Consider the following 15,651-nt stretch of genomic DNA (forward strand, 5'->3'; position numbering starts at 1 on the left):
TGTTTCAACTTACAAATGATGTGAAAGCATTACGCTTCGGTAAAAACTGTACTTTGAATATTTTTTATTGTTTTTTTATTTATATGTATGTAGATAAAATAATTTTTTTTTTTTGAGACGGAGCCTCGCTCTGTCGCTCAGCTGTAATACGGTGGCACAACTTGGCTCACTGCAACCTCTGCCTCCCCAGTTCAAGAAATTCTTCTGCGTCAATCTCCCGAGTAGCTGAATTTACCATGCCCGGCTAATTTTTGCGTTTTTAGTAGAGATGGGGTTTCACCCTCTTGGCCAGGCTGGTCTTGAACTCCTGACCTTGTGATCTGCCTGCCTAGGCCTCCCAAATGCTGGGATTATAGGAATGAGCCACTGTGTCTGGCCTATAATTTTTTTTTTTTTTTTAATTATAAAACAGACTCTGTGTTAGATAATTTTGTCCAACTCTAGGGTACTGTAAGTGCTCTGAGCATTTCTGAGGGCCTAGGATTAGCTATGATGTTCTATAAATTAGGGATATTTAAATGCGTTTTTTAGTTAATGATGAAAACTTATAACAGGTTTATTGGAATGTAATTCTTTCGTAAGTTAAGGAGTATCTGTTCCTGATGTAGGCTGCTTTGTATTTGAAGATGTCTACGCTTTATATTTTTTTTAAGCTCTAAGAGTTGGCCGGGTGCGGTGGCTCATGCCTGTAATTCCAGCACTTTGGGAGGCCGAAGAGGGCAGATCTCCTGAGGTCAGGAGTTTGAGACAGCTTGACCAACATGGCAAAACCCCGTCTCTACTAAAAATACAAAAATTAGCCAGGTGTGGTGGTTCACACCTGTAATCCCAGCTACTTGGGAGGCTGAGATAGGAGAATTGCTTGAACCTGGGAGGCGGAGGTTGCAGTGAGCTGAGATCGTGCCACTGCTGTACTCTAGCCTGAGTGACAGAGCAAGACTCCGTCTCAAAAAAAAGAAAGCACTCTTAAAAGGCTTTTCTTTGTTTTTTGTTTTTACCAGTGTGAGATCTTTTTGGTTACTGGTTATTGGTACAGTAAATTTATTGTTGGAAATTTTACTGTAAATTTGCTAATGTATGAAAAGACTCAGGTCCTCATTTGTTTCCCTGTTTGTTGTCATTGTTCCACAGTTGCTATTCCACTTTAATCATCACAGATTCTCTGTTCAGTAGTGCTTTCATGTTTGGTGAAAAGAATATTCTTTGTCCACATGTTTGCTTGCTGTGATTCTGGTGGTGCTTTCTTTGTCTCCAATAGAATGAGATGGTTCGGGAACTAGATGGCCATGTCTTGAAGTGTGTGAAAGATCAGAATGGCAATCACGTGGTTCAGAAATGCATTGAATGTGTACAGCCCCAGTCTTTGCAATTTATCATCGATGCGTTTAAAGGACAGGTAAGTGACCCAGGAGAGCAATAATTGAAACAAATTTATTTCCTTTGTGAGCAGAAAACAGAATAGGATTTGTAGCATGTTGTCAATGTGCTTAATGTACTTTGTGTTTTTGAGACTGGATCCTGCTCTGTTGCCCAGGCTGGAGTGCAGTGGCACCATCACGGCTCACTACAGCCTTGAACTGCCAGGTTCAAGCAATCCTCCCACCTCAGCCTCCCAAGTAGCTGGAATTACAGGCACATACCACCACATCTGGCTCATTTTTAAATATTTTATAGAGACAGCGGCCTCACCATGTTGCCCAGGCTGGTCTTGAATTCCTGCACTCAAGCAATCCACCTGCCTCAGCCTCCCGAAGTTGCTGGGATTACAGGCATGAGCCACTGTGCCTGATCTTAATGTACTTTAGACTGCAGTAAAAAGCAATCCTGTATAGTGCTGTCAAGTACCTGTCTATGTGTTGCCAAGTGTCTGGGTCCCTGGGCCTTCTTTCTGTCATTAATGCAGATGTCTGCTCATACTGGGATGAAACACAGTCATAAGAATTGTTAAGATGAAATCTCATATTTGAAGAATAAATTATTTCCCTTGGTTAAGTACTATTTATTCTGATATTTCAGTGCTTTCGTTTTAAATTTGGTTTAAAATTCAGGTAATTTATGGAACTAATGTTGTAGGTCATGTGTGAATATATCTTCAAAATAACAAGGTGCTTCTTGCTTAAATTTTTTTGGAGGAGATGCAGTCCAGGTTGGTTTGAATTGTATTAAATGACCACATAATCTCCTGTTTTCCCGTATGTCAGAAAATCTCTTCTTAGCGTCAACTTCCAAGTAAGATTGTTACTTTTATATATAAATTGTTACTTTTATATATAAATACCTTTTTCCAGAATTGCCTCTGAATTGGTTATAGTGTTTTGTTGTTGTTGTTGTTGTTGTTGTTTGTTTTGTTTTTTTGTTTTTGCTTTTTTGCCAAAACACAAAGTCCTTACAGTCTCATAAGGTGGATGGGACAGGACAGTAAAACTCAGCTCCCTTTTGGGTGTGTGAAATTGGTTTTTCTTTAGGGAAGGGGGAAAAATGAGAAAAAGCACATAGATTTTCAGATATAATTGTATGTACTGCAGAGTATAGAGTGATATGTGGTGTGTAGTAATCTTTAGGTTTTGCTGTTTGCTCAGTGACCACAATGGTTGATTACTGACAGCAACCCACGTGGTTATTGGGAGTTTCTGAGTTAATGAAAAAAGGGTAGATCTGTTTACTTTAACATTAAGATGTTGCATTTATGGAAGTATACAACAAAAAAGGTAAAATGATTAAGCCACCAGGAGAGAATACTTTCAAGATGCAACTGTCAAAGAATTGATAACTAGAGTGTATGACGAACCTCTCTGTAATGAAGGAAAACAATACAACATGATGTAAAAGTGAGCCCAAAACACAAGTTGACTTTTCATAGAAGAAACACAAATTGCCAGTAGACATGAAAAAATACTCAGTTCCATTAGGAACAAGGAAAATGCAAAATTAAGCCACAAATGATAGACTATTACTTACCCATCAGTTGCTGTGTGCTAACAGGAAGGAGATACATTGCTGGTGGGAATAGACATTGACACAACCATTTTGGAAAATAATTTAGTATTGTCTTTCAAATTTCAACCTTTGTAATTTCTGTGATCCTGTTGAAATATCTGTACATATATACCACAAGACCTATTTAGACATGTTTAAACACCATTATTCTCTTAAAAGACTTAAGCAACCCAGATGACCATGAGCAGGGGATTGCATTTTTTAAAAATGTCATATACATGGCCGGGCACGGTGGCTCATGCCTGTAATCCTAGCACTTTGGGAGTCTGAGACGGGTGGATCACCTGAGGTCAGTAGTTTGAGACCAGCCTGGCCAACATAGTGAAACCCCGTTTTACTAGAAATACAAAAAAATTAACCGGTGCCTGTAATCCCAGCTACTTGGGAGGCTGAGGCAGAAGAATTGCTTGAACCCGGGAGGTGGAGGTTGCAGTGAGCCGCGATGGTGCTGTTGCACTCCTGCCTAGGCAACAAGCGTGAAACTCTTGTCTCCAAAAAAAAAAAAAAAAAAAAAAACTCACATACTCAGCCAATTTCTTTCTGTATACCATACAGAATAAACTACAGAAACTTACAGTATTGTAAATGAACATGGGAATCATAATGTTGCGTGAAATAAATTAAGTTGCTCCAGACTACAAGTGTAGCATTTTTATAAAGCTAAATTCAAGCAGAACCATACAATATACTGTTTATCTTTACAGTTGTAAACATAAAGCCACATGTATAAGGTTACACATAAGGCTAAGTGTGTTGGCTCGCACCTGTAAGAATAAGCACTTTGGGAGGCCAAGGTGGGAGGATTGCTTAAGGCTAGGAGTGCAGGAGCAGCCTGGGCAACATAGCGAGTCTCCATCTCTACACACAATTTTTTTTTTTTAAGTAGCCAGATGTGGTGGCAAGTGCCTGTAATCCCAGCAACTTGGGAAGCTGAGGCAGGAGGATGACCTGAGTGCAAGAGCTCAAGGCTGCAGTGAGCTGTGATCACCATTGCACTCCAGCCTGGGTGATAGAGTGAGACCTTGTCTCCAAAACAAAACAAAATCATACAGAAAGCACTGGGTGTGATGACTTACACTTGGCAAGCATCCAGTAAGTGTTAGCTGCTATTATTGCTCTTATTATTGTTCTTGATTACAGTTGTGAGGTGTATGCCATTAAGCTAGGAAGGGCAGAATCTCAAGGGTAGTGTGCTTTTCTGTTGCTCCAAACCCAGCAAAAGAACCTTATTGCTGAAAAACATCACTGTTAAATCAGAACATTGCATTCTGGTTGTTACGGCAGTATGAAAGCATTCAGGATTTGGTCCCAGTCCTTCCCTTTTCTGTTGTTAGCACTGTCTTTTGGAGAGGTTGTCAGCCGACACACTTGACTCTCTTAACTAAGTGTGTTTTTCATGACTTTGACTTGTTATCTGTTTCTCGATGGCTTGGAAAAGTCCTTTTCCGCTCTGAATTATGCACATCCGTGAATTCCTAAAATAAGCAATGAGTTTATTTATACACACACACCTTATTATATGTAGAGAGAACTTAAATGCCATTAAGTTCATTTGTGAAGATTAGTGGGATAATATATATATAAAAACAATACTGAGCATTGAAGTTGGTGACTGTCATTTTTGCCTCTCATTTGTGTTTGTCTACCCTAGGTATTTGCCTTGTCCACACATCCTTATGGCTGCCGAGTGATTCAGAGAATCCTGGAGCACTGTCTCCCTGACCAGACACTCCCTATTTTAGAGGAGCTTCACCAGCACACAGAGCAGCTTGTACAGGTAGTGGAGTTGCCAGTAGAGGAACTGCAAACACCTGTGGGCTTGTCCAGGGCCAGAGTTTGTGTGTTTTGTCAGTGTAGGTTCCAGAAGAGGTTAATGTGTTTTAAATACCCTTAAATCTTGTGGTTGTATTTGTATTCAGAGCAGCTTGGTTTGTGTTTTATGAATATGAGTAGTGAATTGAGCCCTAGCCCTGGAGTCAGGAGATCTGACTTCCAGAACTCTGTCATGTACTTGTGGTGTCACCTTAGGTAGACATTTGATCCCTCTGGGTCTGTTTCATAATTGTTAAATGGAATAAGTTGATTTGTTGATTTCTTGTTTTTAGCTTTGATACATTTTCTGCTTATACCACTGATTAAATAATTAGGTATGCCCTTGTTTTTTGTTGGACATAAATATTTCCAGTTTTTCTCTGTTATAGATAGGTGCGGTGAACCATTTGTATATGTGTTTGAGAAAAATGAATATTTATTGCCATAACACTCCCTCCCCTTTTAAGAATGAATATGTATATTCTATTGTCTAGTAATATGTTCCTGTTTTGTAATAATAGAGAAAAATGTTACTACCTGTTTTAAAAATTGTTGTGTGTTCATTAGTATTCATATAAACCATTATGGTGCTAAAAGAAAGATAGGTCTTAATTAGACATAAGGGCTTAGGTAACCCACAGAACTGTCTTTCACATACATTTTATTTCTCTTACTGTTTCTCAAACAGGATCAATATGGAAATTATGTAATCCAACATGTATTGGAGCACGGTCGTCCTGAGGATAAAAGCAAAATTGTAGCAGAAATCCGAGGCAATGTACTTGTATTGAGTCAGCACAAATTTGCAAGGTATGTACTTTGAGTTACGAGGACTATTTCCCAGAAGAGAGGATTAGTAGTATTGAACTATAATTCTCTTATTTTTTACTATTGGTCTTTTTATTTTTTTTAAAAGTATATGTAGCTTAAAAAGTCAAATAGTTTTATTACAAAGTATAAACTCTAAGAGGTCCCTTAGTGGGGTTCTTACTCTGATAGAGTCAGCTACTTTGAAATCTGGAGAATATGTTACTAAAGAATGTGAGCGTTGCACTTTGATGAACTGAATATTTTATTAACTTGTTTGTTTGAAATTGTGAAATGTTTACTCAGTTTCCCTTTTTGGCACCTGAAAGAAAGGCAGTTTACCATATGTATATCTATGTACAGGCCTTAGTGTTCTTAGGATCTCTTTTCCAGTCTTCATATTGTGCAAGCTCAAGAATGAAATGCAGTAGTTATTCCCAGGTTGTGAAAGGTATCTTAGGTCACTTATAAGTAGCAGAGGTTGGAGAAGGAATCTATGGCTGTTCCATGTGGATAGTGGTATGGTCTTCTGAGAATATACTGTATATGTCCTCCTACTACCCACATAACATAGTATTTTTTGTTTTTGGAATATATTCTTCCCTGGTTTTCAGAATAAATTGCAAGGCAGGACAGGACTCATACCACCTTAATGCTTTTAATTTGTTTATTTTATTTTTTGAGACGGGTCACACTCTGTCGCTTGCACAGTCTCGGCTCACTGCAAACTCCACCTCCCAGGCTCAAGCGATCCTCCTACCTCAGGCTCTCGAGTAGCTGGGACTGCAGGCGCACCCACCGCGCCCAGCTACTTTTTGTATTTTTGTAGAGACAGGGTTTCACCATGTTTGCCAGGCTGGTCTTGAACTCCTGGACTTAATCCTCCCCCTTTGGCCTCTCAGAGTGCTGGGATTACAGGCACAAGCCACCAGTACCTGACCTCATTCATTTTAAATTTGTGAAATTTTGTAACATGTCACAGCATGGAAAAATAGAGAAAAGAAATGAAAGTACCCGTAGATCCCGTGTCTCCATAGCCTAACCGTATCAGAGTTATCTCTTATGACCTTATATTGTTTTGTTTTGGGGCGTTCCTTTTGACCAGTTGCCAGGACTGAAGAATGGGGGACAGAATCTCTTGGGTTCTCTTCTTCGGGTCAGTCTCCTGTTTACATTTTTGTTCACGGTATTTAATTTCTCACCCTTGGATGTAGCCTAAACATTAATTAATATTGCAACAAATTAAAAAACAATTAAAAAAAAAAGTTTTTATTTTTTTAAGAGACAGAGTCTGTTGCCCTGGCTGGATTGCAGTGGCGCAATCCTAGCTCACTGCAGCCTAGGATTCCTGAGCTCAAGCAGTCCTCACACCTCAGCCTACTAAGTAGCTGGGACTGTAGGTGCACACCACCATGTCCAGCTACAACAGTTACAATTAATAACTGAGTAGCTACTGTGGGCCCAGTCCTCCCATTGATAACATGTATAAATTGTGGACAGAAATACAAGAACTACCTGAAGATACTAGAGAGTAACCAAAGGGCAGGTGGAGACCAGAGAGATGGGGGCTGGCATTTGGAAGAAGAGAATTGCACTGGGGAAATTTCTTATTTCTGATGACCGTTAGCCTTTGATCACTTCCCAGTCTTTTCCATGCTGGGCAGCTAAAGCTGGAATAGGCAATCCTTAGGGCAGCCACAACAAAGAGAAATCCTAGAAAGGGAGAGAGCCAGCAGGGGTTCGCGGGAGGCCCAGTTTTAACCTTCCCCCAAGTCTCGCTGACCCCTGAACCACATTTCCAACTAAGGCTAAAAGAAATGAACTGGGATTTCTAGCTGCTGCTTACTGTATGGGAGAAGTTTGTAGTTTGACTATAGCCAAGTTAACTGCACTAAAACAGGAGTGGAGGGCACTTCTCTTTGGTGGAACATAACAGAATTCTGAGTTTCTGTAGCTTGTTACTTGCAGTGTCTATCTGGATAATAGGAAAATGTGACTTATACTCAAGAAAAAAGAAATAAAAGTCAATGAATAGTGTAAAATGACCCAGTTATTGGACTTAGTAAAGAAGGATTGATTATACAGCAGCTGTTTAAATATACTCAGGATGTAAAGGAAAATATGTTTTAGTGAATGAAAAGATAGGAGATTTTCGTAGAAAATTATGAATCTTACCTGTCTGTCTGTGAGACGGAGTCTCACTCTTTCACTCAGGCTGGAGTACCGTGGTGCAGTCTTGGCTCACTGCAAGCTCTGCCTCCCAGGTTCACGCCATTCTCCTGCCTCAGCCTCCCGAGTAGCTGGGACTACTGGCGCCCACCACCACGCCCGGCTAATATTTTTGTATTTTTAGTAGAAACAGGGTTTCACCATGTTAGCCAGGATGGTCTCATTCTCCTGACCTCATGATCCATACCTGCCTTGGCCTCCCAAAGTGCTGGGATCACAGGCATGAGCCACCATGCCTGGCCGTGAATCTTATTTTAAAAAGAAAAAATAGGGGCTGGGGACAGTAGCTCATACCTGTAATCCCAGCCAGCACTTTGGGAGGCCAAGGCAGGGAAATCACTTGAGGCCAGGAGTTCCAGACCAGCCTGGCCAACATGCCAAAACCCATCTCTACTGAAAATACAAAAAATTAGCCAGGCATGGTGGCGCATGCCTGTAGTCCCAGCTACTTGGGAGGCTGAGTCAGGAGAATGGCTTGAACCCAGGAGGTGGAAGTTGCAGTGAGCCAAGATCGTGCCACTGCACACCAGCCTGGGCGACATTGAGACACTATCTCAAACAAAAATTTTTTCAAACGGTGGAAAAATTTACTTTGTACTCTGGGTCACCATCAAAAACGTCTGGAAGCAGGAACAGTGGCTCATGCCCGTAACCCCAGCATGTTGGAAGGCCAAAGCAGAAGGATTGCTTGAGGCCAAGAGTTCAAGACTAGCCTAGGCAACACAGCAAGAAGGGCCGGGTGCAGTGGCTCATGCCTGTAATCCCAGCACCTTGGGAGGCTGAGGCGGGCAGATTGCTTGAGGTCAGGAGTTCGAGACCAGCTTGACCAACATAGTGAAACCCTGTCTCTACTAAAAAAACAAAAAATAGCCAGGTGTCATGGCGAGCACCTGTAATCCCAGGTGCTTGGGAGGCTGAGGCGGGAGAAGAGTGATTTGAACCCGGGAGGCGGAGGTTGCAGTGAGCCGAGATCACGCCATTGCACTGCAGCCTGGGTGACAGAGAGAGACACTGTCTCAAAAATAAAAATAAAATAAAAAACAAATGTCTGAAAGCCACTGATATATTTTTTTGTTTATTTCTATTGATCTCTTTTTAAGTTCATTGACTCTTCTGTCATCTCTAATCCACTATTAAAGTCATACAGTAAATTTTATTTCAGATGTTTTATTTTTCTTTTCTAAAATTTCTATTTTTCCTTTTTTTTAAAAAAATTATTTATTTGAAGCCAGGCGTGGTGGCTCACGCCTGTAGTCTCAGCACTTTGGGAGGCTGAGGTGGGCAGATAACTTTAGGTCAGGAGTTCAAGACGGAGTCTCGCTCTGTCGCTCATGCTGGAATGCTTTGGCACAATCTCGGCTCGCTGCAACCTCCACCTCCCAGTTCAAGCAATTCTCCTGCCTCAACCTCCCGAGTAGCTGGAATTATGGGTGCGCGCCACCATGCCCTGCTTGGCAGCAGGGAGATAGGCATGAGTAAGGTTCGTTCCTGGCCTTGGTGAACTCACAGAGGCAAGGAAAGAGTGGACAGATTTTGGTAAGTGTTAAAATAATAACCAGCTGAGTGGTGAACCAGTGCCCTAAACCTTGTGCTTAAGTCTCCTCACCTACCTGGGCTCCTTACCCTCACCCATTAGAGGGCTGGGTCCCATGTCCTTGAAGACCTGGTCTCTCTGGGTGATCAGTATGCAGTAGCATGGCAGTGTATAATTTGATCACCCTCATGTTCCCCCTTTCCTACAGTTGGATGCCACAGATGGCACAGGTGGAGAGTCAGAGGCAGAGTCAGACAGTTGGCGACTCATCTTCCTCAAATGCTAAATAGCTCTCTCTTCCTGCTGGTCCTGAGGTCAGGGCAGAAGCTAGGCAAGCACAACCTCACTAATAGGGGCCCCTCTTCTAAGAGTTGTCCCTGGTTTTATCTCGTTACAGCAATGTCGTGGAGAAATGTGTTACTCATGCCTCACGTACGGAGCGCGCTGTGCTCATCGATGAGGTATGCACCATGAACGACGGTCCCCACAGTGCCTTATACACCATGATGAAGGACCAGTATGCCAACTATGTGGTCCAGAAGATGATTGACGTGGCAGAGCCAGGCCAGCGGAAGATCGTCATGCATAAGGTAGGCTGGGCTGGGCAGGGTATCAGAGAGTGTGCAAGGCCGTGGCTTCTTTCTGAAACACAAAGGAGGGTGGGTGCCCTGCTGTTTTTGAAGAGTTTGTCACTGACCTCTGTCCCATGCTGTGTTCTGTTTTTCTTTTATGTGGAGTCACCATTGTCCTTACACATTTGCCAACCCTCCTTTATCAATAGCCACACTGGTATGAGAGTCTTAAGCTATGTTTTTTGAAGTATTTCCATCCCTGATCTCTATAGAATCAGCTTATGAGTCCAACAAATCAGCCTACTTGCCTCATTTCCTTTTCTCACTCCTCCCTCCTGTTCTTTCATCCCACCAACATCTATTGAGCAAGGGCCTGCCCAGCACGGTGCATAGCCTGGTACATTGACCTGAAGCCCACTGTGTGCCAGACTTCATCAGCACAGAGATGACTAACAGCTGATCGCTGCCCGCAGAGTGCAGTCTGGTGGGGAAGAGCCATGGTGGTGAGCAGTGGTGAGGACATGAGAAGGACCCCTCACCCTTCCTAAAGTCCCTGAGGGCCGGCTTTGCAGGAGAAGGCAAGGCTAAAGAAGAGTTAGACAGGGAAGAAGGAACAGAAATGAGAATACTTAGGTGCTGTGAGTGGGGAACTGACAGAGAAATCACCTGAACCAGGCCCACAGCTTCTCGACAAGTCACGGTGTGGGTCCAGTGAGCACTGCAGACACCACAGGGCCCAGGAAGCAAAAGAGACCCACAGGCAGGGCATGCTACAGTTGTGTTTGTGCTAGGCAGTGCCTCCAGCCTCTGGTGTTTCTCATCTGAGCCTGCAGCTTTCGGGCTCTGAACTTACTGAGCCCTTCTCATTTGAGGGGTTGGTTGGCCATTGTCTGGCAATGATGACCCACTTGCCCTCACTGAGAACAAAGTTCGGTAATGAGAATCTTTGTTATGGACTCAAGTTCTGAGCCAGACAAGACACCCACCACCCCTGAGTCAAACTAAACCAATCCAGAACACTGCACTGGTATTGGCAATGGTAGTTGAAGGCTTAGGGAGTCCCAAGTTCTTAAAGTTGAAGTTTTGAGGATGCTGGTGAAGGTGGAGGGAGTGTTGGAGGTAAGTAGGAACTTAAGACATGTCCATTCATTCAATCATTAAGTGCTAAACACCTGCTGTACAGCAGGTCATGTTCTCAACAGGGTTGTATTGGTAAACACAACAGTGCTGTGCACAGATAGTTACTGGGATGCTGGAGAAATACAGGGGAAAGGGTTGTCCAGGAATGTGCAGGGTGTCTTCTATAACGTGTGGGCACAGAGGAGGCTCTCTAAGTGAGTGATACTTAATAGAGTGATGACCCTTTCCAGGAGAGGGAACATGGTGTGTGAAGACTTGGAAGCCAGAGACCAGACCGTGTTGTATCTGAAGAAGTAAAACAAGTTCAGTGGGGGAGGAGTGTGGTGACAAAATCACACTTATATTTTAAATAATTGTCCTGGCTGCCATGTGGCCCTTGTAGTTTAGAGGAGGGGAGACAGTGATGAGACCACATGGGAGGCTGTCAGGGCACCAGATCGTGATGGTTTGGGATTGAAGAGAAGTGGACAGAATAGGGCGCTAGAATTGGTAGGGTTTAGCAGTTGGTTGGCTGAGGGAGTTGACGGGGAGAGTCCCGAGAAGCCCTCTTAGTTTTTCAGCTCTTCCATGACTAAGTGGTATCCTTTTCAGCAAAAGGGGCACTAGGAGAGAAGCGGGTAATTAACGTTTCACCTCTTGTTAAATCCAATAAAAAATGGAGTTCAACATGTTGTGTGTGTGTGGCTTGTTAGGGGTTTTTGGTTTGGTTTGTTCTGGAGAAGTACAAAGGTGAAGTTCCTGGACTTGTCAGCAGCCAGTTCCAGGGACGGAGGAATGGATTGGATTTCGGTTATTTTGTAAAAGGAAAGCTACCAAAAGCAAGGGGATCATGAACCTCAAGTTCTCATGACAGAAACATTAGTAATATAGTACTGCAACTGAAAGGAAAGTGTAGCATTATTACATATGCCGTTTTACAGGTGAGTTTAAGGGAGGTTAAACTGGAACCAAGGACTGTTTGTCACCAGCCAGTTTCCCTTGTAGGCTCTTTTTTGTTTGAGACTGAGTCTCGCTCTGTTGCCCAGGCTGGAGTGCAGTGGCGAGATCTCGGCTCACTGCAAGCTCCGCCTCCCAGGTTCAGGCCATTCTCCTACCTCAGCCTCGCAAGTAGCTGGGACTACAGGCGCCTGCCACGACACCCGGCTAATTTTTTGTATTTTTAGTAGAGACGGGGTTTCACCGTGTTAGCCAGGATGGTCTCGATCTCCTGACCTCGTGATCCGCCCGCCTCGGCCTCTCAAAGTGCTGGGATTACAGGCGTGAGCCACCGCGCGCAGCCCCTTGTAGGCTCTTAAGTGGGAATGTGACACCCAATACAGCTGTGTGTCTTGGGAAGCATGCGCAAGTGATTTCTAGACCAGATCGACCCTTGCTTGCTTTGAGGACACAGCTAAATGACAAAAATTGCCCTCCTGGGGCTCTCAACCTGGAGAGCCTCTGTCTACTGCAGTACATTTATCCAGTGTGTTTATGTATGCAGGTGCAGGTTTGGATTATTTTCTGGGGAATCTGATGAATAAACTGGTCCTTTACTGTTTATATGGAAACATTGATAATTAAGCAAAAGATTGCAGACACAGCTGAGGTATGTAGAATGCTCCCTGAGCTCACAGAAAAGAAAACGGGCTTCCAGAGGAGAAGCACCTCAAGTTTTCTGGAATGCAGGACTTCTTGAAATGGATCAGCCCAGGGAGGGAAGAACAGAAAGGAATGCTTGAAGAAGTGACCCAGAGCATAAGTTGGAGAGCGTGAGGGATGAGGCTGGTGTGGAGGGCATGCCTTGAGAGCACAGTGGGGAGAAACCTAATTTGTGGAGGAGCCACACAGTTTGGGTTCAGCTATCTGTGCTGTCCTTTGTTAGCCATTCAACCTTGGCTGAGTAACTTAACCATTTTGCCTTCATGTTTTCCATCAGTAAGATGGGGATAATCACACCAGCTCATGATGTTCATCATTACTCTTCTTGTCATTGATTAGCTTTCTGTGATCCACTGTGACCTGGAGAGATGGGGTCAAGTGGTGAGCTCAGGATTCGTGGTGCCCAGAAATAACCCCCACTGCTCAGGAGACCCTGGATGCCATGCATGGGGCCAGAGGGACCTGTGCACATTCTTGCAGGGAAGCACTGTGTAGCTGGGGTGGGTGGTGGGTAGTGTTTTCCCAGCTAGGATGCACTTTCTCCATGTGCTGTCTTGGGAGTGGCCCATGGCCACCCAGCCTCCAGGGCCCTCAGGCCCTGTAGTACCACTCAGGAGAGGAGCTCCTCTGCTCATCTGATGGGTTGCCAAAGTGCTAGAAGTCAGGGGACTGGGCTGAACCAGTGAAAGGTATTGCTGTGGGGTATGCATATGTGTGTGTGTGTGTGTGTGATGCGTGACATGCAAATGCAAGTCCGGGAAGCCTGCCCCCAAGTCTCTTCTCAGGCCATGTAACAGACTGTTTTTCCTCCCCAGATCCGGCCCCACATCGCAACTCTTCGTAAGTACACCTATGGCAAGCACATTCTGGCCAAGCTGGAGAAGTACTACATGAAGAACGGCGTTGACTTAGGGCCCATCTGTGGCCCCCCTAATGGTATCATCTGAGGCAGTGTCACCCGCTGTTCCCTCATTCCCGCTGACCTCACTGGCCCACTGGCAAATCCAACCAGCAACCAGAAATGTTCTAGTGTAGAGTCTGAGACGGGCAAGTGGTTGCTCCAGGGTTACTCCCTCCTCCAAAAAAGGAATCAAATCCACAAGTGGAAAAGCCTTTGTAAATTTAATTTTATTACACATGACATGTACTATTTTTTTTAATTGACTAATTGCCCTGCTGTTTTACTGGTGTATAGGATACTTGTACATAGGTAACCAATGTACATGGGAGGCCACATATTTTGTTCACTGTTGTATCTATATTTCACATGTGGAAACTTTCAGGGTGGTTGGTTTAACAAAAAAAAAAAAAAAAAAAAGCTTTAAAAAAAAAAAGAAAGGGTTTTTAGCTCATTTGCCTGGCCGGCAAGTTTTGCAAATAGCTCTTCCCCACCTCCTCATTTTAGTAAAAAACAAACAAAAACAAAAAAACCTGAGAAGTTTGAATTGTAGTTAAATGACACCAAACTGGCATTTAACACTGTTTATAAAAAATATATATACATATATATATATATAATGAAAAAGGTTTCAGAGTTGCTAAAGCTTCAGTTTGTGACATTAACTTTATGAAATTCTAAAAGATGCCTTTTTTGGAGACCGTACGATGCTGAAGAAGGCTGTAAGTGAGGAGGAGACGCGAGCACCCAGAACCGTCTTTTGAGGCTGGGCGGGTGTGATTGTTTACTGCCTACTGGATTTTTTTCTGTTAACATTGAAAGGCAAAATCTGATTATTTAGCATGAGAAAAAAAAATCCAACTCTGCTTTTGGTCTTGCTTCTATAAATATATAGTGTATACTTGGTGTAGACTTTGCATATATACAAATTTGTAGTATTTTCTTGTTTTGATGTCTAATCTGTATCTATAATGTACCCTAGTAGTCGAACATAATTTTGATTGTACAATTGTACATTTGTATACCTGTAATGTAAATGTGGAGAAGTTTGAATCAACATAAACACGTTTTTTGGTAAGAAAAGAGAATTAGCCAGCCCTGTGCATTCAGTGTATATTCTCACCTTTTATGGTCGTAGCATATAGTGTTGTATATTGTAAATTGTAATTTCAACCAGAAGTAAATTTTTTTCTTTTGAAGGAATAAATGTTCTTTATACAGCCTAGTTAATGTTTAAAAAGAAAAAAATAGCTTGGTTTTATTTGTCATCTAGTCTCAAGTATAGCGAGATTCTTTCTAAATGTTATTCAAGATTGAGTTCTCACTAGTGTTTTTTTAATCCTAAAAAAGTAATGTTTTGATTTTGTGACAGTCAAAAGGACGTGCAAAAGTCTAGCCCTGCCCGAGCTTTCCTTACAATCAGAGCCCCTCTCACCTTGTAAAGTGTGAATTGCCCTTCCCTTTTGTACAGAAGATGAACTGTATTTTGCATTTTGTCTACTTGTAAGTGAATGTAACATACTGTCAATTTTCCTTGTTTGAATATAGAATTGTAACACTACACGGTGTACATTTCCAGAGCCTTGTGTATATTTCCAATGAACTTTTTTGCAAGCACACTTGTAACCATATGTGTATAATTAACAAACCTGTGTATGCTTATGCCTGGGCAACTATTTTTTGTAACTCTTGTGTAGATTGTCTCTAAACAATGTGTGATCTTTATTTTGAAAAATACAGAACTTTGGAATCTGGGTTTGTGCTTTATTTTAACCTCTTCCCCCGCCCCACCCCCAGTGTGGTTCCCCAGGACAGCCCTTTCCTGCTCATGCTTCTTTCTGGTTGTGTTGTTGTAGTTTTGTGAGGGTTGGGGGAGAGGTATCAAACCGATGGCTCTTTGAACCCAATTTAAACTAAAGATGTTTGGTTCAGCCTGCCCAGTGCATTCAGAATCAAGATACTGCACATAAAAATCCAGATTTCCAACTCTGCATGTCAGAATATTCTCCTTGGGCCTCTCAGAG

The 15,651-nt window shown here is 42.8% G+C and overlaps 1 protein-coding gene and 1 non-coding gene across 24 annotated transcripts in view; both read left to right on the forward strand.

The window, feature by feature from the left end:
• The window catches only part of PUM1 (pumilio RNA binding family member 1), a 143,105-nt gene extending 127,723 nt beyond the window's left edge, over window positions 1-15,382 (forward strand). For all 23 annotated transcript variants that reach the window (XM_023219388.2, XM_023219390.2, XM_023219401.2 and 20 more), the window contains 5 exons: window positions 1,259-1,396; window positions 4,649-4,774; window positions 5,498-5,619; window positions 9,777-9,969; window positions 13,545-15,382. In XM_023219388.2, the coding sequence (XP_023075156.1) occupies window positions 1,259-1,396; window positions 4,649-4,774; window positions 5,498-5,619; window positions 9,777-9,969; window positions 13,545-13,676 (711 nt within the window). In that variant the 3' untranslated portion in view covers window positions 13,677-15,382. The remainder of the gene's footprint in view (window positions 1-1,258; window positions 1,397-4,648; window positions 4,775-5,497; window positions 5,620-9,776; window positions 9,970-13,544) is intronic.
• LOC111547815 lies at window positions 10,841-10,925 on the forward strand. The gene has a single exon (XR_002733237.1). It is a non-coding gene; the product is annotated as a small nucleolar RNA SNORD103/SNORD85 (small nucleolar RNA).
• Window positions 15,383-15,651: the final 269 nt, after the last annotated feature.

Source organism: Piliocolobus tephrosceles, chromosome 1, assembly GCF_002776525.5.
Source record: "Piliocolobus tephrosceles isolate RC106 chromosome 1, ASM277652v3, whole genome shotgun sequence".
Classification (NCBI taxonomy): Eukaryota; Metazoa; Chordata; class Mammalia; order Primates; family Cercopithecidae; genus Piliocolobus; species Piliocolobus tephrosceles.